At 30.2% G+C, this 24,812-nt stretch overlaps 1 protein-coding gene across 12 annotated transcripts; it reads right to left on the bottom strand.

The window, feature by feature from the left end:
* Positions 1 to 439: 439 nt before the first annotated feature.
* LOC123262744 (spectrin beta chain) lies at positions 440 to 24,178 on the bottom strand. Of its 12 annotated transcripts, XM_044725122.1 has the most exons (13): positions 23,996 to 24,175; positions 21,690 to 21,726; positions 17,036 to 17,225; positions 10,498 to 16,496; positions 8,556 to 8,660; positions 7,317 to 7,459; positions 7,175 to 7,221; positions 6,645 to 6,704; positions 5,610 to 5,711; positions 4,909 to 5,064; positions 4,233 to 4,500; positions 3,974 to 4,156; positions 440 to 2,688 (listed from the first exon to the last, which is right to left on the bottom strand). In XM_044725122.1, exons 3-13 carry the CDS (start codon positions 17,169 to 17,171, stop codon positions 2,685 to 2,687), a joined length of 7,203 nt encoding a protein of 2,400 aa, XP_044581057.1. In that variant the 5' UTR covers positions 17,172 to 17,225; positions 21,690 to 21,726; positions 23,996 to 24,175; the 3' UTR covers positions 440 to 2,684. The 12 variants fall into 12 exon arrangements, with proteins under 12 accessions (XP_044581057.1, XP_044581056.1, XP_044581060.1 ...); XM_044725121.1 differs by lacking the exon at positions 21,690 to 21,726 and having other exon boundaries at positions 23,996 to 24,178; XM_044725125.1 differs by lacking the exon at positions 21,690 to 21,726 and having other exon boundaries at positions 4,909 to 5,055; positions 23,996 to 24,178.
* Positions 24,179 to 24,812: the final 634 nt, after the last annotated feature.

Genomic DNA, 24,812 nt, shown 5'->3' with positions numbered 1-24,812 from the left:
TAGAAATTAATAAATTTATACTTTAATATATCATTTATATACACATAAATGTATATGTAAATTTATTATTGTTTTTGACATAGCCATTTGGGATGCACCCGAAAAATCTTACAAGTGTTTATTTATATTGATTTATTTATGCATTTATTAATTTGTTTTTTAAGCATTAGTTGTTTAGGGAATACTACGGTTGCTCTCATTCCATTTCTTACTTATTTCAGTATATTTTATTTAAGAAATTAAACTGAGTAAACTTCAATTGTATAGAAGAATGAAAAACTGCTAATTATATAGATTTTATTTACTAATTAATGAATTCAATGGTTTATTGTTTTGTGAAATTTGATTAAACTCCTTTTTGTTCTTTTCATTTCTTTGAGATGTAAACATTTATTTTCCTTTTTTGTTTCTCTTATTTTAATTTATAATTAAACTTGTCCACTATTTCTTTCGTACTTGCGAAACTTTTATGCACATCGGTAATTGCCACTTCATAAGGCTATGAAGATAATACATTAAAAGCTTGATATAACATATTTGCACAGTTGTAGAAATAAAATTTTATAAAGATAAACTAATTTTAAATAATATAATATCATTTCAGTTATTTTAATCATTCACACAATCATTCTCACTTAATAATAAAAAATTCATTTTATTTTTAGATATTTTTTTTTCTTTTTCTATTTTTTTTATTTTTTTTTTTTTTTTTTTTTAAGGAAGGCCATTCTAAAACGAAAAGAGCAAACTATTTATTTGTTTTACAATTATATATTATTTATATTTATCAATTAATAATATTTATCCTACTTTAATAAAGTTTTATTATTTATATTTATGTAAAAAACATAGAGCGATTAGTATGTCGCATTAATTGCAAAAAGATTAAAATAAAATTTCGACATTAAAGCCAATTGTCTTTACACATCATGTGCATATATTTTAATATATATTTTACGTGCAATAAAAGCTTTTTGTTTCTTACAATGTAGAAACGGACGTATTGCTCTCTTTAACGAGTCATTATTAATTTTTTTCTTTTATTATTTTTTAAAATTTTATTTAGAATTTAGTTTTAATTAAAACACGTCGTGATGTTTTTTTTTTTTTTCAATAAAAATTAAGAAGAAAAAAATGACATTATGTTTCTATACAGCAATAGGTATATATGATTAAGTCTCATTCGCACAATGAAATGTGATTTCAAGACGCAATATATGTGAAAAATAACAAAATAAGCAACAGAAATAAAATATATATTGTATTGAAAAATCTTATAATTGTTTTTATATATAGTATGATTTACATTTTCAAAAAATTAAAACACTATCCATCATTCGATAAATACTTTATAAAATGAAAAATAAAATTTTCAAAACTGTATAATATAATTCTCAAGCTATTTGACGTAAGAAATTGCAGTGTCCGATACGCATGCATCAAAGCTCGCGTGAGTCACTTAAAGTTTTTTTTTCTTTTTATTATTATCTCATTATTACAAATAATTTTCATCATTTAATTTATATATTTAAAATCGGATTTGTTCGAAGAGAATAATACGAAACAGTCGTAAAGTTCGAGAGAATCATCTAGAGTTTATGAATTTTATTTTTATATAATTTGTATTTTATACCTCGTAATTTCGTATAGGAGGAAAAACTCTTCTTTGTTAATACAATAATCTTTTTTTTCTTTCAATATTTTATTTTTTCACGTAATATAACATTCTTTAAAAGTTTTATGATTATTATTATTATTATTAATTAATTATCATTTTTTATTTCATCAATATAATAAAACAATCCCAGGAAAGCGCGGATCTTAAAAAATAAATGGCAGTCATTTCGTAGTTCATACATTGATAAAGAAAGAAACATACAATTAAAATTACTAAAAGTTTCATAAATATCACTCGTCAATTGTACATATATAATTTTTAAAAATATTGTTTTTTTTTCTGTTTGTAAAAATAAACGAGTAAACCGACTATTATAGTCTTACGTCACTATTTTTCATAGCTTGCTTGGAATTCATTGAAAAATTGTGCGCTTTACTAATACATGAGACTTTTAAAGCATTCTTCGAAATAAAATCTTTATGAAAACATTTTAAATCAACAACATCGATAATAAATTTACAAAAAATTTTTAGATGTTAATAATTAATAATACAAATTGTCAATAATAAAATTTATCAAACACGATAGAGCCAAATATATATCATTAAAAAATTAATATCTTTTAATGAATTGAAAAATACTTTCTTTTATAAAAAACAAATTAAATAAATAAAAACAATACTTTAATTGAAAGCACGCTGACCTGGGAAAGTTTAATGTTAGATTACTCTCTTGATTATGGCAATAGCAAGCCGTTTTAAAATATATTATATTTCAAAACGTCAAACACGACAAATTATTAAATATAAATTTGCCGCTTGCCAATATAATTAAAAAAAAGTCTCTGTTTATTAAAAATCTGACAATTAAATCACTTATGACTATCTACATAGTCTAATGATTTTTATCTTCTAATTTGTTATTAGCGTTGCTTTAACGTAGTAGAGCGACGAAATAGCAGCATCATTTTCATTAAATATCATTCTATTATTAACTTTTCTCCTTAATTACTTTTTTTCTGTATAATAGCCCATACTCTTTCTTGTCAATATGTTACCGCTCCAGTTTAGCTGAAAAAAAAAATATAAACATATTAACATATCTATAAATCAATAATTATTGAGTTATTTATTATCATAATTTCTTCTGATCTGAAAAATAATTATTAACTATGTAACATTGCTTATATTATTAATGATATCAATGCCTACAAGCTAATACAAAATAAATATATGAAACGATGATAAATGATAAAAAAAAATTATAAGTATAACGATGACACATAGCTAATAATAATGCATGATTAATTCTAAAAAATAAATAATTTAAATAATAAATGACTCATAACATTTTTTTTAAATATTCAATCAACAAGCGCCTAATCTCAAACTGATTACTTATTTAGTGCGTCAGTATGCTTCATATACCAATAACTATCCTAAAAAAAGAAATAAATATTATTATCAACTCAATAAATATTTCAGTAAGGCATATGAAACACGTGAATGCCTGATTGGATTTTCAAGTTATCCGAAGAATAATTTACGTCATTCCGCATTCACAATTGGAAGAACATTCCTCTCGACATGATCAGTAAACTAAATCACAGGGATACAATAATTTTAAAAACGAATAGGTTTAAAAAAAAATAACTTTAAAAAATAGTAAAAAAAAAATATAAATTTAAATAGGGAGATGATTTACGTATCGTGCAAAAATATTTACGACGTTTATGAGGAATAATGGTGTGCGACTCACCGCATAAAAATGTTGTTCCAATTGTGTACTGAACTTTTCTTATGATCATGGTATTCGCTTTCTACTTTTTGGCTTTTCTAAAAATATGATAAATGCGATATGATCGAAAAGGGATGCTGAATGATGACCTATTGTCAAATCAACAAGTGTTACAAAATTTAACAATTTAAATATTATCAATTGCTTACTTTATTCTTTTAATTCATCAAGATGGAATTTTCATAATAACACCATTACTCATTTGTTAACAATGAATAATAAATAACCAATAATGTATCCATTATTCATAGTCGTAATGAATACATTTTTTTTGCAACTCTTATTGTCGATGCGAATAAAAAAAATGTTTATTATTTTTAAATGATAGTAGAATAATAAAATAATACTATGCATTTATAATCTAGCGATGAAATGAAGACACAGTGATGAAGGAACTTACAATAGCAGGTGCATTATCATCTTATTTACATTTTTTTAATACAGTCATTAATTTATTAAAATAACAATAATAATAAAATGATATACATAAGATTATTAAGACAAAAAAAAATAAGCCAGAGAAAAACAAGTTATTTACTAAATTAAAAGCCAACTTACTTCTTTTTAAGAGTGAAAAAGCTACGTCGTTTTGTTTCAGCTTGAGTTGGTGCTGGGAGAGTGTGTGCTCTTGATGTACTCGCTCCTGCAGTTCCCTGGGCAGCTTGATTTAATACCGTAACCCATTCGTTCATTTCACTATCATCTTTAGCTTGGAACAAAAAGTCAGCACCTCCTTGCGACCTAAAAATAAATTTTTTATAAAATTAATATTTATTAGTTATAAATTATTTTTAGCATAATAAAAAAAATAACTTACTTGACTCGGAAGACGTGTTTTTTCTTGGTATAATCACTGGCGACGGCGATCGTAGCACCACGAAGATCGAAGGGTGCTTCACCTTTGTAAAGTTGATCTGGAGCTGCCTTGCAAGATTTTTGATCTTTGTACGCCACAAGATTTTGTCCACGGACAACCAAATAAATCTTATCCCATGATCGGTTGGTTGCTTTTTTCGTTGTACTTTCCCATTCATGCTTACGCACAAGTGTGCCTTCGAATTCATCATCACTTGGGCTTCTCTGCTCTGTTCAAATAAATAAATAATTAAAATTTAATAAATTTTTATTTTTATATTTTATAATAAGCTACTTATAATATAAAAACTTAAAATGAAAATATGATTATGATTATGACTGATTTAGTCGATACTATAAACTAATTTAATATAGAGTACTTCGGTCGACTGCATCACAGAATACTACCTGAAACTGTTTTTAATTTATAAAATTTAATTATAAGTTAAAATAAAACAAATCTGGCTCAAGACATGCTTAATAAAATGTAAGCATTCATTCATATATTATAAAAGCAAACAGAAAAAATAACGAGCTTAAAAGGATGCTTGCTTATCATAACTAAAAAAACTTATTAATTAAAATACTTATTAAGTCGTTGATAATAATCTATTCATGGGCAATTACGACAAACTTACCGTGGAAGCTGTGCTCATCATCACTCACACCGCTACGATCTAAACTCGGTGACTTGGGAGTTTTTTTCCAACGGAAGCTTCTGAATGGTGACTTGCTGCGACTACGTTCCTTTCGTCGCAATGTACCAGGTTCTGAACCAGTTCCACCTTTAGGAGCTTATATTCGGATTACAATTCAATTAACTACTTACTCAATATATAAATGCTTCATTTTGTAATTGTTTATTGTTTAATTTCACCACCGTTCCCATTATTTTTTGTCATCTACTTAAACGTGCTTAAAATTTCAATTTTTTTACGTGCGACATGCACATGCATCAAATAAATACTTATAGCAAGTTTAAATTTGAATTTATATTTTATAATTTTATGAAAAAGAATTTTGTACTGCCCAAGCGTCACATAAAAAACTGATGACTTTTTGGTAAATTTTATTTAACAAGAAGTCATAAATTAATAATTGTCAACTTAGATTCAACAATATATTACCAAAAAAATTTTTGTGTCGCTTGGGTGATAAAGAAAAATAGAAAAAAAAAAATTATTGAATTTAAAAATTTTGAACTAAAAAAATTTGTAAAATGATTTTAAGTATAATGAATATGTATTGACGTGATTGTTAAGTGAGTGATTGAATAATTGTACTTGTAATAATTAATTTTCTTAAATATGTTGAATGTCGGGCTTAAATTGACACTTACTTGTTGGTGTTGATGGGACAGAAGCACGAGATTTGGAAGTTGTTGGAGTAATAGATCGTGTCACATCTCCAGAAGAGAATCGCTGGGGCCTTTGAACATGCACTATACCACACCAATATACAAAATCATGCATTACAGTTTTTGTTTCAAATTTTATATTAAATACAGTTTTTTACATAAATAATTAATTTAAACTGTGATTTGTATGAGCGAGTTACTGATATAATATTATAAAAAAAAATATAAAATAATAAGCAACTACAAAAACATGCAAGCTTACATTTTATTCAAGAGCGAAACATGCAAAAAAATTATTAATAGATAAGCAATATTTATACTGTTTAATTAATACAGAAAGAAAATATTTTTAAGCCAGATGTGCAATTTTCAGAAAAGTAATTACTAAACGATATTGTGCTTAAATTAAGTATTAGTTAAATATACTAAGTTAATAATAATTATATTAATTATAAATTAATTAGCCATTAAAATATGAACATATTGATTCCGCCACCTGTGGATAAAAATGTTAAGGCACACAAAAAAGCATGTATATTAATTACTAGTCAATAATTTAAAAAATGTAAATTTTTGAAAATTATTAAAAAAAAAATAAATCTTCCAAAGTACATGTCTGAATTAGCTATTTCTTAACTTTGTTAGAATTTTTTAATTCTACCTCATAAGTTATCGATAAAAAAACAATAAAAATTAATAATTACGACAATAGTATCACTAATTGAACATGTACCTTGATAAATGTAGTTAAGTGATAAGTAATTAATATGATATGTGATATGATTTGTTGAAAAAAAAAAAATAACCCAAAAATATCTCAAGTTAACACAAAAAAAATTGGTGATTATCAATAAATGGTGGTATCAGTGAATGGTTCAAGATATAAGGTGTCGAAAGTGATTTAAAAAAAGAATAAAAATTTCTAGACTACTTATATTAAAATTGTTGAATAAAAAATAATAATGAAAAAAAAAACTGGATATGAATTTTTTTTTAAGTATTCTACCGAACACTCACCTTCCTTGGGTTTTTCTTGGGATTGCGGTGTTCGTGTAGAAGAAGCCTTGCGCGGTGCCACTGCGGTTTGTGCATTCCGTGCCGCATTTTATAGGAAAATAGGTATTATTTGAGGAATTCAAGGACAAAGGATTAAGAATAGGAGAATTTTATTGAGAATTTAAGGATCGAGAGAAGGTAAGTGGCAAAAATAAACGTGCTTGTTAGCGATATTCATGCTTCAACGCGATCTTTTTTCTTTTATGTTTTTTTAAATAAATTTCCATGATTTATACTTCAGAATTATTCTTTTGTAGACACGACGACTAATCGATATTCTGTTTGACTTCTACTTTACAATTTATATCAAGTTATTCCATTAATTAATTCCTTCATCTTATGATAGTCAGATTAAATATTTGAATATTATTTAAAATAATCTTTTTTTTTTTTTATATAAAAAATTATTTCGCGAAGTACCCAGACGTGCATTTTAATCAATAATACGGACAATTTTTTCATTATTATAATTTTATTTAAAAATTTCTTACCATCATCATCGCCACGGTCACCGCTAGTTACACCATCGGCTTCGACCCTGTGAAAAAAATTATTTAAAAATTTAATAAGCTTGATCTTGATATATTTATATAATACCGCTGTAAAAGTAATTAATAAAAAAGTTCAAATTACCGTTCACTCGTTGGTTCATCAGGACTAGTAACAGGTGTTGTTTTAGCTAATCGCGCTGCCTCGGCTGCTGCAGCTTCTTCTTTTTTACGTCTCTCCTCCTCTTCTCGCTCTTGTTCTCGTCTCTTCAATTCTTTTAACTCAAACTATAAAACGAAATAATTGATCAATTATGGCTATCAGGAGTTATTTTTAAATTTAATACACCTTGCAAACAAACAAAAGCGGTTTTTAAAAGCATAGCCAGCTTACCTTAAACTAATTAATGTTGTAGTTTCATTTTAAGGATTAGAAAAAAAAAAGGAAATTACGAAGAAAGAGTTTAAATGACAAAAATTAGAAATTAAAATGATTTTTTCTTTTTTTTTAATGAATAATTTTGGCTAAATATATTATTATTATAAATTATTAACATATTTATTTAAGAATCTAAAATAAACAAGGATTGAAAATAATTTTAGAACCCGTCCATTTTCTTAAACATCGGATTACCGTATTCAGAAATTTTATTCGGCGAATGAATCGCTACTTCATCAAAAACAAAATCGTTACTTAAATTATCTAGATTTTTAATAGAACTTGAAGAACTATCGCTATATGATCTAATAGAATTATTGTTACTTTTTACCCAATTAGAATCCCATAAAAATGATTTAGGACGTACGAATTTTTTATTATTTTTATTAAAAACTTCTTCAGATTTAGATGAGAACTGAGGATAAATAATTTTAGTCCCCGTGGACGTGTATTCACGTTTATATCTATTCACTGGTGAATAAAAACGATCTGAATTAATGATGATGTCATGTACAATACTATTTAAAGAACGATTTCGTTTCTTCGTAATAGTGAATGCAGGTTTTACGGGTATGGATGTAGTAGAAGTTAAAATAATAGGATATTCATCAGGAGGAATAAAAGTGAGCCTGTGTTCAAGTTCCGCCATTGGCATGCCCAATAAGAAGTCACTACAGTACACCATCTCAGGCTAAGAATAACCCATTAAACATGATTCCAAAACACATACAACGATTAACATAGTGATGGTCAGTGTTAAAAGCATATTTATCTCAAAATTGAGATAATATTTCATAATATCATGCATTGTCACAGACAAAATTAATTAATGTTATTCATTTTTTACGTCAATTAATCAAACATAGTGAATACTAATTACTTTGTGCTGAAGTACTAATTGTTAATGAGTCATGCAACATACAATAATTTATTTAAATAACTTACCGTAGTTAAACGTTCCAAGGCACTAAACCTTTCTTCCTGTGCAGCTGCTGATTTTTCAAATGCTTCGTGTTTCTTTATTAAATTCTCAACTTCGTCGATCGTGTGCTGCAATAGTATAGAAAACAAAAATTATTAAGTATTAATTAAAGTTGTTATAATTAATTAAATTGCATTATGGGGTTACATGGGTTTCACGGTTTCAAAAAATCGATTTTTTTTGTCTTATTAAATTCTACAACATCTCTAGAATATTGTCCTAAAGTTTCAAATCGATCCGAATAATAATTTCGGAGATACAGTCTTAAGAAGTGGCACGCTTAAGGCGCTGTTGTATTCTAACTCAAAACTTTAATCGCGTTTTTCTCAAAACTATGTTTTCAAAAACGGTACCCACGATTCCTCGTGAACTACTCAACCGATCTTGATGAAATTTTAGACAGGTCTTCGAGATATAATTTACAAAGTCTTGAACGGAAGATTTTTTTTTTCAATTACAACTATTTAAAAAAAAAAAAATTCCGCGAAATTTTAACCAAATTTTTAATTTTTTTGTAAAAGCTTCTGCCAAAAATCCAATTTTCATTTTTTTTTCTTTCGTTTAAGACCTAGTTTAAAGTCTTAACTAAAGTACATATTTTTTTTTTTTTCACTTCAGATGATCCTGCTAGAAGTTCTACTGATCACGCGGACGAATCTTTTTTTCCGAGGGCTCGTCGGAAATGATGTCACATTAGCAGAGTTTATAATATTTTTTTTTCAAAATTTAAATAATCCCTTATTAAACATGTATCTTCAAGAAAGTAAAAAGTTTAAACAGAATATTTCATTTTTTCTATTAAAACAAACTAGAAAAACGGTAGACCCTGAAGGCTATCCGTGCAACTTTCCGCTTTCATACCTAGGTGCTTAAAATAGCACTAATGATGTTTTTGAAAAATACAATTTATGTGTTGTTTTAAGCTCTCTGAGCTTAAAGGGATAGCTTTTCTATGCTTTTGAGCTCTTCGAGTAATTCTGAAAAAACACTTTTTTCGGTTTTCTTTCGTCAACGATAACTCACGAACGAATGAACCGATTTCGATCGGACCGGCGGCAATCGACGTGGTTTTTTTATGTTAAGAGCTGATTAGTTTTTGAAATCGATCGGTAGAGCTGTTTGAAAGTTATTCCAAAAAATGTCGGAGTTATGTTGAAAAAATCCTTGTTTCCAAATACTTCGTCGAAGATATCTCTCGAACCAATCAACCGATTATTACGTTCTTGGCGGCGATCGACGCGGTTTTTTGAGCTCTAAAAATTATTCTATTTCACCAAAAACGATCCGAAAAGAAATATCGAAGTTATGTGAAAAAAACACTTTTTTCGGTTTTCTTTCGTTCACGCTATCTCTCGAACGAATCAACCGATTTTGACCGGATTAGCGGTGATCGACGTGGTTTTTCAAGCTCAAAAGCGGATTAGTTTTTGGAGTTGATCGATGAAGCCGTTTAAAAGTTATTCCAAAAAAACCACTTTCAAAAAAAATTTTTTTCCGATTTTTTTTGAGATTCCTCAAAATTTCTCAAAATCTATCGGTCCGAATCGATTCAAATTTATAGGAAATCTAAGTTTGAGGGAACTCTTTAGAACGCCGTTTGGTAGATTCCGATCGGTTCAATCGTTAAAAAGTTATAAGCGATTCACATACTTACACACACACGCACACGCACAGACATAGTGACGACCTCGCGGGGATAGTCAGGGAAGCTTCCTGTGACCTTCAAACGTCGAGATCTGATGAAAACTCGATTTTTGCAAAACGGGGTGAAAACAATAACTTCCCGATTTTTGAAAATCTTCGATTTTCTTAGCGGGAAGTTAAAAATTGTTGAAAATAGGCCATTTTTATCCGGAGGAAACCCATGTAACCCCTTAACTTGTTTAGAATTAATAATCAACTTACTCCAAGCTCTTGACTCATAAGGTAAGGTTCCTGGGCAATTAGCCAAGCTTCAGCAACTGCCGCGTCCCTCGCGAATTGATAAACTTCTAAAATAAGTTGCAAATTCTCCCAGCGTTCTTCCCACCGATGTAATAAAGCATTTCTGTGAGCTGTTAAAGCCGATAATTTTTCTTTTATTTGTACACTGGCGTAGTGGTTTCTGGCAAGTAAATCTTTGCCAAGATTTATGCAAGCCAACAAGTTGTCTTCTCTAGTATCAATTTCAGCTTTCAAACTCTGGTGGTTGTTCATCAGTAATTCAACTCCTGATACATCTCGCGGTTTCTCTGAAGTATTCATCTGCCTTACAACGTCATCCATCCAAATCATTAGAGTCCTGACCATATTAAAGAATCTAAATAGATCACCAGTGTCTTCTAGTTTAGCCTTTCTGCCTTCACAAAGAGATTGAAGATTATTCCAAGCTGCAACAACTTCAGCTTCGCGATTTGTTATCTCGCTAGCTTTGTCACCAGCATAGCTGGCTTGTAATTTTGCTGACTCCTCTTGTATCTGCGTAACTTGATTCTGGAGTGTCGATAAATCTTGAATAAAGTTGCCGTGCTTGCGTTGAAGTGCTGATACTGAGCCAGCATCACGTCCAAGCTCATCCGACATGGCATTCTGTTTTTCAAGAATCCTTCCAAGAACATCCTTGCAGTCGTGGAAGAACTTATGTAGTTCACGACTTGCTGCCAACATTTGTGTACGCGTTTCAATCAACTCCAGAAGATCTTGCCACACTTCATTCAATCCGTCTTTCCATTCAGCAATTGTCGCTGCATCTGAGTGTCCAGTTGCTATTAATGAATCTGCTATTTCATTAACAGCTGCTACACGTTCAGACCCGATCGCTTCAGTGTCACGAGCAAACTCCTTGAATCTCTCCCACAGTAGCGTAACATGATCGTAGTCCTGGCCAAGTTCTTGACTGCCGGCAACTAATTCTCTCTCCGCGATCCATTGTTCCAAATCATCAACTTCACGGTTCAACATGAACAATTGAAGCGCTTCGTCTAATTTGGCACGTCTTTCACCAGCAAGATCTTTAAGACCCGCGTAGAGTTTGTCAACTTGAGATTGTTTAACTGCAATTTGATCTGCAAGAGGATGTTGATCATTTATTAATTGTCTGGAGGTTTCTCCTAACTGACGAATTGTCTCAGCGTAATCTTCGACAGCGTGTTCCAATGATTCGTGTTTCTTCATCAAATTTTGGGCTGAAATTTCGTCCTTTCCACGATCTTCGACCATCATATAAAGCTCTTGCTCGCTCATCCATGACTCCGCTTCGGTTGAATCGAAGAAATACTGTTGGGCTTTTTCATTTTGAAGAAGATGATTGTTTCTGTCATTAACAGCTTCCTTGAGTTCACGCCATTTTTCATGAAGCTCTGATATAAGTCTCTGGAATTCAGAAGTTGCTTCATGACCTTCGTCAATTAATTTTTGTCCGTTTCCACAGACAGCATTTATTCTCGGCTCATGGTTCTCAATTTCCGTGCGAAGTGATTGATTCTTTTTCTTCAACATATGAACATTGAACAGTGAATTACCGTACTCGTTGCTTGTAGCCTGAGGCATTTTTTCAGCAATCCAAAGTTTTTCATCCTCAACATCGCGACGGAACTGGAAGGCTTCTTTTTTCTTCTCTAACTGGCGTTGACGATCAATCAACGGTGCCTTAAGCTGTTCGAATCGCTGAGCAACTTTTTCTTTTTTACATTTTATCTCTTCCATCGTCTCATCAGGAACTGTAGTCTGAAGATGTTCTGTCTGTTTATCAAGTTCAGTAACCTGTCGTGCTTTCACTGCCATTTGTGTTTCAATCATCTGTTGTTTTTGCATAAGAATATTGACAGAAGCAAGATCTGATCCAGTATCTGTACTTTCGATTTGTTTTTCCAATTCATTCATCCACGAGTCGATATCATCGCATGTTTGATGAATAAGTACTTCACGATTCGCGTCAAACAACCGTTTACCTTTATCTTGTGTTGTAGTTTCAAGTTCTTCAAACTGATCAGCCAGTTCATTAACTTTTGGATTAATAATATTTTCAAGTTCAGGTTTCTGTTGAATAAGTTCATTAGCAGCGCGTTGGAGTTGTTCCAAACGATCTTTATTACTCGCTATTTCAGCCATAAATGCCTCATGACGCATCCATTTACTATGAACGGTTTTAGCGCTTCTGTAAGTTTCATCTTGGGCAGTAATGTGTTTCTCTTGTACCCATTCACCGAGTTCTTCGCAATCCTGTAAGAACATTTGCAATTGCAATTGATCTTTCAATTTCTCCATCAGTTGATTAGCCTTATCACGGTTAATACTACGACGATCGCTAATATTATCTGCCTTCTTTTTAACTTTATCTGAAGCAAAGTGCCCTTCGTCAACCAATCGAGTGGCAAATTGAACAACTGAATTTATTTTCTCGTCGTTTGCATCCATAGTAGTCATAAAAGCTTCGTGTCGTTTTATCATATTTTCCGCTTGCTCGAAATTCGAAGGAGTTTCGTCTTTGGCTAAAACGTGCTCCTGTTGAGATAATAATACCTCGGCTTGTCTGGCATTTTGATCGAACAGCTGGAGACTCAATGAATTTGATAGTAAATTCTGGCGGTTGGCCCACATTTGATGTAACTCTTCCCATCCCATTTTCAGAGCATTCAATCTTTCTCGGAGGAACATATATTGGGTATCACCATCTCCTGCCTCACTGGTTAATCTCTCACCGTACTCCATCATCTTTGTGTAATCATCGATGTAGTTATCGATTTCTTCCTTGATGTTTTGATGCTGAGTAAGTAACTTTTCTGCATCAGTTAAACTTGTTGGAGTATCCTCGCTGGCAACATCGGTTTGTGTCTTAGTCAACCAAGTTTGGAAGTGATCTAGATCACGTAAGAATCTGTGAAGATCACCAGCTTCCTCTAATTTAGCATCGCGTTCCTTCAACATATGCGTTAATTGCTCCCAAATAGTATGAATTTGAGAAACTCTTTCACGGATAAGTTCTGCTTCTTCAGGATGATCTTTTTCAATCAACTGCGCTTCTTTCTCAAGAGCGTCTAATTTAGCCTGGATAGCAGCAAGATCACGCTCCATACCACTGAGTCTTCGCTGTAGTGTCATAACACCTGTAAGATCCATTTCCAAGCTGTCTGTCTGTTGGAGAATTCTCTTCTTATCTTCAATCCAAGATACAGTCTCACGACATTCAATATGGAAGGTTTGTACACCATGAGCCGAGTTCAATGCTTCACGTTTGTTTTCTGCTTTGTCACGAAGTTCTGCCCACTTCTGGTTAAGTTCATTCTGTCTTACAACAATCTCCTCGGAGTTGGGGTGCTCAACATGAAGAAGCTGGCGCGCCAATTGGTTAACAACAGCTACTCGTGATGCGTTTGAATTCATTTCTTTCTCAAAACCATCATAACGATGTTTCATTATCTCTACATCTTCAATGTCTTTAGCTGGTACCATTGTATCCAACATACGGTTCTTTTCTCCAATCCATTGTTCTACACCATCGGATTCACTGAAGAGTTTGTAGAGTGACAAAGCATCAAGAAGTCTCTGTTTCCTCAATTTAGCAAGCTCCAAAAGCTCCTTGTACCGAGAGTCAATCGATGCAAGTCTTTCAAGTACTTCCGGTGACTTAGCATCTTGTTCCCCGAGTAAACCAGCTTGTTGGTGTAATTGTTCAATAGTTGTAGCGTAATTTTTCAACTCATCAGTAACATCTTTGTGTTTCTTCAACAGGGATTGCACATTCGCTTCATCTCTACCGACATCTTCTGAAGATACAAGTCGAAGAGTGTCCAACATCCAAATATCGATGTCATCAGCATCGGCAAACAATTGATGATAATCAACAGCTTCTTCAAGACGCTTACGCCTGAATGCTGAGAGATCTAACAAATGATTCCACATTGCCAAAATTTCTTGGAGTCTTTCTTGAATCCTGTCGGATCCAAAGTGTTGTTGACGTACCAATTCATCACCTACAGCGGCAACAGACATAAGCTGAGGCTCGTGAGATTGAATTTCATTCTCCAACGCCTTATGCTTGGACAAAAGAAGGTTGATAGTCGTAAGATCATGTCCAATGTCACCAGTAGAGACAATTTGTTCTTTCTCCTTGATCCAATTTTCTTCATCAGCCATGTCCCAGTAGAACTGCCAAAGTTTCCGAGACTCTTCAAGTCGAGCACGACGTTCAACTGCCAAACGCACCAGCTCTGAGTACGCATCTTCAAGCTGTTGAACACGTTCAACAATAATAGCGGGGTCACAAGGACGATAACCTTCATCTTGCTCCAAGAATCTTTGACTTTGTTGTACGACAGCCTTGACTCTTTCACCGAGAACGTTAATGTCCGCTTCAACTAACGAGTGTTTCTGCAAGAGATCTTCCACTCCCATCAAATGCTTTCCATAGTCATCTGTCAAAAGACGCTGCTTAAGTTCTTCCATACTATCAAGAATATAGAGCATTTCCTGGAAGTTTTGCTGAAGCTGAAGAGACAATTCAAGTCTCATACGCCTAGCACGCAATAACTCCAAAAGATAATTCCATAAACGTAATACATTAACTTTACGTTCGTTTATCTTAAGAATATCGTGGTAATTTTCAGCTTCAAGCTCTTGCGAAACCGCCATAACAGCTTGTACACGTTCTTCATAAGCAAAGATATCAGTCTCAATGGCTTCGTGTTTTTTAGCAGCAGCTTCGACCGCAGCAAGATCAAAACCAAAGTTATCCTGAGAAACTAGTCTCTGATTCTCAGATAACCAAGTCTCTCTCATACTTGCTTTTCTATTAAATCTCGCGGCAAGTTGCTCTAATTTTTCTTGGCGTATCAATTCTTCTCTAAGAGCAAGCTCACGCTCATGTTCAGCTTTCTCCAGTCGTTCCCATGCCTTATTGATATCCGAAATCATTTTACCTTCTTTGGGCGTGTACGGTTTTTGATTGTTAGCCCGCATTTTAGACTGAAGGGTAAACAAAAGCACTTCTAGATTACCTTTCTCAACAAATTTCGGTGGTTTTTCGATGGTTCGATAGTTGGAAAATTGCGATAGTTGAGACTGAACACCCACGAGTGAATTAGCAAAACGACGATCACCCAAAGCTTCAATAGTACTTTCAATCCACCGTAAAAGATCACTTGTCATGCCTTCGTATTCATTGATCATACGATCGTTCTCCATTGCAATGCCGACAACTTTACCAATTCTTTTACCGTGCACTGTTTCTTGCTTCATTTTAGAGAAGTAATGGTAATATGTAACGACGTAAGTTATTATTGATTTTTCATCAGGATGGTCTACGAATATATCTTCGGCGTCAAGAAGTTTTGTAAGTCCCAATTTATCTTCAGCTACATTGAAAGCATTGTTAAGATTATAGATAGCATTAGATTTTGATAATTTGTCAAAGTGTATTAAATCAGGGCGGTGTTTATGAATAATAGCATTGAATGCCAATCCATCTCGCCAAGATGTAGTGAAATTTCTCACATTAACATTGTGATAACCAGCGGTTTTCATCTGACACCACAATAATAACGCATCCTTGGCAGATTTTGTTTCTTGATTATCAGTTTCTTCAATCGTAATATCTTGAATTTGAAATCGTAATATAATAGTCCATATAAGACCAAGAGTAAGACGTGGATTTCCGTCGACAATATCATGTGATCCCATATTTTCCAAATGTACACGTTGTTCACGTAAAAATTGTAACGCTTTATCAACATTTTCCAAACAATGGATTCGCATTTTACCTTTTGTTGGCCGAGGTAATCGTTCTCCTGACAATATTTCTAATAGCTTTATCAACATTTTTCCATCTCGGAGATCTCCATAAAGATCGCCGATTCGACTCGAGCAGCGTACTAAATGTGAATTCACCCATTTTTGAAACGTTTTCTTTTGTACTGACTCACGTTCACCTAAACGAAAAAAAAAAAAAAAAAAATATATTACTGAATAAAATAATATAAAAAAATTTTCATAACTATAAAAAATTAACGATAGCAATAAAAAGTTTTGAATGTAATTTTACAACACTGATTTTTATTGCAAAAATAGACAAGAATTACCCCGTAAATCTAGTACTATTTTATCATAATAATCTTCAAGTGAATCACTTATAGATAATCTTTGGGTCATATTGATTGGAAAAGTCTAAATAATATATAATATAAATGAGTGTAAAGTCAATCAAGTCTAGTACATTACTGATTTGCGATATAAATGCTTAGTTCGACTAGTCGGTTTCACTATTGATAAGAAATATATCTAAGGATGTGGTTTTGCTTATTTCCTACACGACAAAATATTTTTTGTACATATGTGTGTATAAATAGAATTAGTATATCTTAAACTTTGTACGTTACACTCATGTAATATAATTATATATGTATTATTAAATAATACATTTAATCAGATAGAGATATATATGGATATAAATATAAATGTAAATACATACCAGCTAAGGCCTTGATTCGTGATCGTTCGAATAATCTCGAGCTTGAGTTTCCTCCGTCGTATTCGTACTCGTCGACAATCTCTTGCTGAAGCGTTGGGTCCCACCCTGAACGCACCACTGAGATGTCGGTCGTCATTTTGCCAATTGGACCAACAGCTCACTTTTATTTAACCCTTCTCCAAAGGGCCTCCTGAAAAATAAAAATTACTTTCATTAATTATTTTTTCATAAAAACTATTTTTTAATTTTTTTCTTTTATTTTTATTTAAAAATAATTTAATTCCAAGAAATATTAACAACTCAATTACGAGCGTAAATTTTCTTACATAATCAAATCATGAATTTTTTTTATCTTGATTAAATATTAAAGAAGATATTCAAGTCTATGACTTACAATAATTCATAATTCATAAACTTGCACTTAAAAATAGCTCAATTTATATTTTTTTATTTCAATTATCTCAAGTGTAAGTATAATAATGATAATAATATTTATTATCGCACAAAACAGGGCGATGTCAGTGAATATTGAATGTATGTGTAAAGATATTTAGCAGTGTAGGCTCTTAAATAAAAGCATCATCATCAACCATACGATGGGATTACGTCACTCGTATGATATCACAACCACAAAATATATACGCACACAAACACACACACACACACACAAACATACATATAAATTTTTTTTTCTCTACACAACCGGTGCTGGCAATTTAAAATGCTTAGGCATATAGGTGTGCCGTTATATTGTGCTTGACTAAGATAATCGAATATACTACACTAATAAATTCTATTCTACCTGTTCTAGAGGTCGTAAAAATAATATATTTTTCCGCATTTACAATATTTACTTATATATAAACTACCGTAACTACTTACAAGAATCAATCATCTGTTCTTCATACGAAAAACTTATCTTCAATAAATAACAAACTTTAAAATATCTGACACGATACCATTAATATTAATTATCACAAAATAAACACACAACGAGGCATCAGTTCTTATAAAATATTACAGTAGTTTCTTTACTAATCTCTGAATAGGCACTAGTGTATTTTACTCATCATCGTTTTCTTATACCTCTTGCCATTAAGTGACTGAGTCGCAATTTTATAAAAGCCAAAGACGATATTTCTTCAAGGAAAAACGGCTTTTTTTTCACTACACTAAAATGGAGAGAAACGTAAAGTGACCTCACGTACTGGCTTACACTATTTTTCGAATTTTACTGAGTTTTTATTTTTAAGTACTAATTTATAAATTATAATCCTAATCATTTTATACATTTGGAAACAATAATATTCCCTAAAAAAAAAATTTTAAATCTTGATTGATATAACTTTTAATCTGATACGATATTTGTATTTTGATGATTTATACATCAAATAACTTTTTTATTAAAAAATGATATCAAATAGTTCAGTGAAAATAAAATTAAAAGTTATTTACTAGACTATTATATTTAATTAAATAATTTTTAATTTTATTACGTAACACGTAGTAATCTTTTGAAAATGTGGACTGTAAATGTTTATAACTGTTAATCTAGGTCACAAAGTAATGACGTTTGCACAAAAGTAATATCATCCATATGAGTACAAACATTAAAAACATTTTTTTACTCTTTATCTCAGATATTATTCGTTTTCTATTATCAGCTTGCAGCTATTAAACATTCGCAAATGTCACACCCATACTCACTTACTATTTTCGATATTCGATTATCGCAAAAAAATATATATTCAAGGTTCAATTGACAATATTGAATTATTGATCCATCATTTTAAGTTATTTACCAAGTAATTAAAAATAAAAAATAATTACTTTAACTGGCTATGAAAATTAAGTTACCCGACATCTAAAAATTTTTAGAATTTTTTATTGAAAAAATTATTTAAAAAAAATTTTCATTTGTAAAAAACTTGAAAAACTGTAAATGCAATTTTAAGAAAATATTTTTGTTCTAATTTAATTATTGAAAAAAAATCAAAAAATTAAAAACGTCAGCTAATTTTAGTATTATCTGGCACTGAAAATTAAGTTAGCCGACATCTGAAAATTTTTAGAATTTTGTTTTATTGAAAAAATTATTACAAAAAAATAAAAAATAATTTTTTATTTGTGAAAAATTTGAAAAACCGTAAGAGCAATTTTTAAAAAATATTTTTTTGTTTTAATTTAATAACTAAAAAAAAAAAATAAAAACGTCGGCTAACCTTAGTATTATTAACTGGTAAGAAAATTTTTTTTTACTATAATAATTTTTATAGAAACAAAAAAAAAATCTGACTCAATAACAGAGATTAGAGAAAAAAATGAATTATTTGGAATTTGACAAAGGGTCAAGTGTATTCAGATGAATGAATGAAGTAGCCTTCTGGTAAATATAGTCAGTTAGTTACATTATTGTGAGTGTAATTGAATTTAAAGCAATTATGTAAGTGGCGTCATACTTAATGGAGCAAACTTTGTATTACGGACCAAGAATTTAATATTGAGCACACTCTACTAGATGTAACTCTCAGATCAGTTCATGACCATAGTACTCGATTACGATGTACAGTCTAGCCGCGGCTCATTATGTTACAAGATGATGATAGTCGGTAAACGCGAAGACACGCCCGGGAGGGCGTAACGGAATGAATCACGATGTGAATGACACTAGACCGTAATCGACGAAGTAAAGGTTAAGTTTACTGACTGTCTAGTTTTCTTTCCGACAAATTGTACTTTTATATATATCTATCGGTCTATTACTTCACTTTCTATCTCATATATTACCGTTACGTCATTCTGATATCATGCCAGCTCAAGACGAAACTTTACCTTATTTTTTCATTTAATTTAATAAATCCGACACTTTACTTCGCATTCAATTAATCAAGATTATTATTTGATAAATAAAATCTACCTTTTTAGAACTATTTTGTCATTTTTAGTTAAATTGGTATGAGTAATATAAATGAGAATAAATCAATTTTTTTTAAAGAAGAAAAATAGTTATCAAGAAATTGTCGTTTAGAATTTTCATTAAAAATATAATAAATAAAATTTAAAACCATTCAAATAGATATAACGGTTACAGTTAAAACAATAGTCTTATTTTTAAGAAAACAGCTTTAAAAGAAACCTCGTAAAAAAAGTAAGAAACTCTCAAGTAACGCTTTATAGTTATAAAGTAAAGAATAATTAAATTACTCAATTATACTTTCGTAAAAGAAATATTTTTCAGAGAACAATAAATATTTTTAATGAAAAAGATAAAAAATGTAATTAAATAAATAAGATTAATTAAATTTATCAATCTAAGCTGTGTAAATAATTACTTTTTATCACTACTTATCATTAAGCTATCAAAAAATAAATAATTTTTGATAGTTTATATTATTTTAAAAATTACTATCTTCATTTGCAATATTTTGTTGTTAAAATTTCAAATGTTTCAATTAAAAATATATTAGGCAGCAAATCAATGAGCTTTTTTAATCTAGAATACTTTCTTGTTATATATACAAAAATAATTAAAATTGACTAGCTTCTCGCGACTAGAGACAAGAGTAAATCAATGAAAAAAAAAAAAAAAAAAAAAAAATCTTTTTTTACCAAATCAAAAGAAAAATAACGAAGCAAAAAACCACTTGTTCTTATACATTCTTACTTCTTTTCACTCTCTATCTTCCCCTAAGGTACCAAGGTGAGACGAGACACACACACACATACACACAAAGTATGACTATTGATTTTCCGATGCAGTCGACGCGGCGCCGGGTACTTATGTGTTTCACTGTATGTATACTAATACCACCAATACTATATACTACATATCACCACTTTGCTAATACTAACAAGTCGATTTTTTTTGTCACATCATTCATACATATCATACGTACACCTGTACCACGTATTTTAGTCCCAATAGAACTCAAGATACAGCATAATACATGCGATAGACTAAAACGCCAACCACGACTGGTTTTGCTCAACTCAATACCAAATCTCAATAGTCAAGTAAGGTAATGAAAGGAAGACAGTAGTGACTTAAACAAATACATAAAATAATCCGTCTTCAGAGTCATTGACCGGTAATACTTTCTCTGATGTAAATAAAAGATGCAGTATCCAAGATTAAAAGCAAGTACGAGACAAAAAGAGAAGAATTTATAAAATTAATGTAATGATGACGATGATAATGATGATGATGAATAGGCAAGAGAGTCACGAATAAACGACTAAGGGTCAATCTCAAGTATTCAGGTTGACCTTCTTGGCTCTACTCTGTCGACGCCCTCGATTATAAATTTTTATTGTACTTATTGGTTATTGTACATATTTTATTGAAGATACTTTGATCGAGGTGAAGAAGATACGTGTAAAATAAAAAATTCTTGTGACTTTGAATGGCTGATGTGATTTAAAAAGCCACTAGCTACCAAACAGTTGTTATATTGTTCTGAAGCAAAAAATGAATATATTAATGATAATGAAAACAATACAAAGAATAAGTACCAACGGAATATTAACTATAATGTGGTGATTCTAACCCAACACGGGACTACGTCACGTCCGCATTTACGTTAATTTACGGTCGACTGATCTGGTCTGTTTCGTCCGTTTCGTCATTTACTTGAAGTGGAATTATGTATAGTACCTTCTTACTCCGGAAGCGATGACAAAAAATAAACCAACTGTAATTAAAAAAATAAATAATTAGATCTTTTGTTATTTTCGATGAATTAATTATTTTTTTTTACTGATATTATTACTATGGAAGCAAGATTGTTAATCTATTGACGTAATTAATCAACAGGATCTGAGATAAAACGTATAATGAATAAAGGGGATTGAAGAAAAAAAAGTAGGGCAGAAAACAAAAAGGGTGCGTGGTCATCTAAGCACACGGTACATAATAAGCTTGTATAATTGTATCGTGTTAGCGTTCACTAGTATAGTAGACAAGTAAAGTAACGTTAAAGAACATAACATCTAGAGTCGATGAGGAAAAGTGGAACGAGTTTACGTACCCGTGAAAAATATGGAGAATTATAATACAAAGCATGGAGAAAATTTTTAAAATATAGAATTGATATAAATTTATAAAAAGGTGTGGTTTGTGAAACGTTATACTATTTATATTTAAACGATATATTTTTTAATGGATATACTTGTTATAGTAAATATTGTTATTGTTATAAGTAATAATATAATTATGTAAAAAGGCGCGAAAGATATTATATTTACAAAGTATAATAAACAGATGCCGAAAACCCTAAAGTTCTAAATATAAAATAAACTTTTTCTTCTTTACTTATTTTTATACGCTCTTTCGTAAACTTTTTCATTTTGGAATACATTTAAATACAATGGAATGCTTTACTAAAGCAGTAATTTTATCCAATCGCTCACTGAAATTTTTTCGATAATTTATATTATATTTAAAATACTTTTTTTTAGTCCATACAAGATAACATTTGATGATTATTTCTCAACATCGTATAATTATGTGATAATTTAAAATAATACATGTATTTTATAAGATAATTATTATCTTGAATAACAATATACAGTTTTCTTAAAATATTAAATTTCAAACGAGTATTGTAATGAAATAGTACTCCATTGTTTCAAGGTTTAAAATAACTGGTTTAAAATAACTGGCTTTTTTTAAAAAAAAGAAGTGCAAAAATAAATAACTCATGTTTACGATCCTGACAGATGATATATCGAAACGGAATAAAAATTCGATTCAATTAGAATATCACTTACAAAACAAAATGTAAAAAAGTCGATGACTTGTTCATCTGACCATTTAATTAATTATTCATTAATTCCGAACGTGGAACATCCACGGTGACACGTACACGTATACATAAAATGTTTCGTAATAGTAAACAATTTATCTGTATATTCCCTTGGGTATGTTTAAATATTTTAGTCACTAATAATCCAGATAAAAGATAGAAAAATAAATTTATCGGAAACTAGTTTAATGCTTTGAAAAGAAAAAAAATAAATATCGGTAAATAAAAAGTTTAATTTAATTATACAAATATTTGTATAATACTCAGGGAAATTATAATACCCGTAGAAAAATAATCAATTAAACGCAACTAAAGTAAATATTTTAATCGTGAATAATATCTATTAATGGATCTAAGTATTAGTATTAGTAAGGTAGTTATTATTGTATCATCTATAATAATAACCTGACGACAATTATGCTATTGCAAGATAAATTTGTTTTAAATATCAAGTTCAATCTAAGTTTGTCATGACATACTATTTAATTCTATGTATTTTTTCATGATCTTTAGTGCTTTATTTACAATTAAATCAAAACAAGTTGAATTTTTATAAATTATCACTAATTAAATTAAAATTTAGTTTATCTCGAAATTATTAATTAGAATTATATCATAAAAGCTTATAAAAATAATCTAATAGTAATAGAACTATTCAAAAATTGATGAATTAGGTCACCGGTGGACAGACAGGTTGTCTTGACAAGTACTCAATCAAAATGTTATGTTAAAACAAATCTTATTAATGAATTAATACTGAAAGAACAGGTCTATTGATGCTATTAAATCTCATATTCTCTCGGCCTTGATAGTAAGATGAACAATATCATAAAAATATCTGTAAATCTTTACTATCAATATATTTATCTCCATAAATCAAACGGACACTTTTCATCTTTAATAATAGTGATTTAAAAAAAAAAATAAATCATTATTATAATAACAAATAATTAATATAAATCAAAGAAAGTATTTTTAAAATAAAATGGTATTGAGTAATTAAAAAAAATAAAGTATTAAAATAATATCGAGTAGACGAGACAACGCCATTTTTACATGGAAATTGCTTCGGCGCTTCCTACCCTTCAGCCAGCTCAACTATAAATTTTATATCTGATGATTATTTATTATTTTTAACTTAAATGTTTAAACTTACCGGGTTAAATTAATACACCGAAAATCCAATTATCACCTTCACTTGCACATAAAACATGCACGTCAATAAACCACGATAAAAACCCAACGTAAGATATATATAATAATAAAACACACACTCTCTTCTCTTCGGCTTTTCCGTACAACCTCTGGCACTCTCGCACTCAACTGAACCGGCGCGCAACTTACTGTAGTATTACGCTACCCGAATGCGCATTCAAGAAATAGTTCCCTGTGGAATTGAAATTATAATCTAAGTATTTATTACTTAAGCTTTATGAAATAAACTTACCTGGTGAATTATCTAACTCTCTTTATAATATGCGACTAAATTAATCTGTACGAAAATTTTTACCTGACAAGAAAATAAAATAAAATTTTATTTATCTCTTATATTTTGTTATAAAAATTAGAGAGCGATAAATTAATTATTACTGTGTAAACATTTTTATTCATAACAACAAAATATTAATTATTGATTATCCATAATTAATACTTGTAAATGAAGAGAGAATAGAGTCGGGTACGATGTTTAATTAATTCGTTCCTGTAAATTTTCGTATATGTACACACAGTGTATGTAACATAGCATCGGCGTAAGAATACAAGCTTAAACATGACATCATCTATACGATTTTGAGCCGGGCACGCCCCATCCTTCACCAGTTTATTACCCGGGCTTTTTATTGGACAGTTTCATATTTGTACGTAAATTTAAATAATCTTTTCACTATTACTAAATAAAATTATGTTTGTAAATAACTTTAAATTAACAAGTTACATTAGTCAATTAATTAATTCTTGATAATTACATGAGG

This window comes from Cotesia glomerata, linkage group LG4 (assembly GCF_020080835.1).
Source record: "Cotesia glomerata isolate CgM1 linkage group LG4, MPM_Cglom_v2.3, whole genome shotgun sequence".
Lineage (NCBI taxonomy): Eukaryota > Metazoa > Arthropoda > Insecta > Hymenoptera > Braconidae > Cotesia > Cotesia glomerata.
This window is presented reverse-complemented; position numbering and strand designations above follow the sequence as displayed.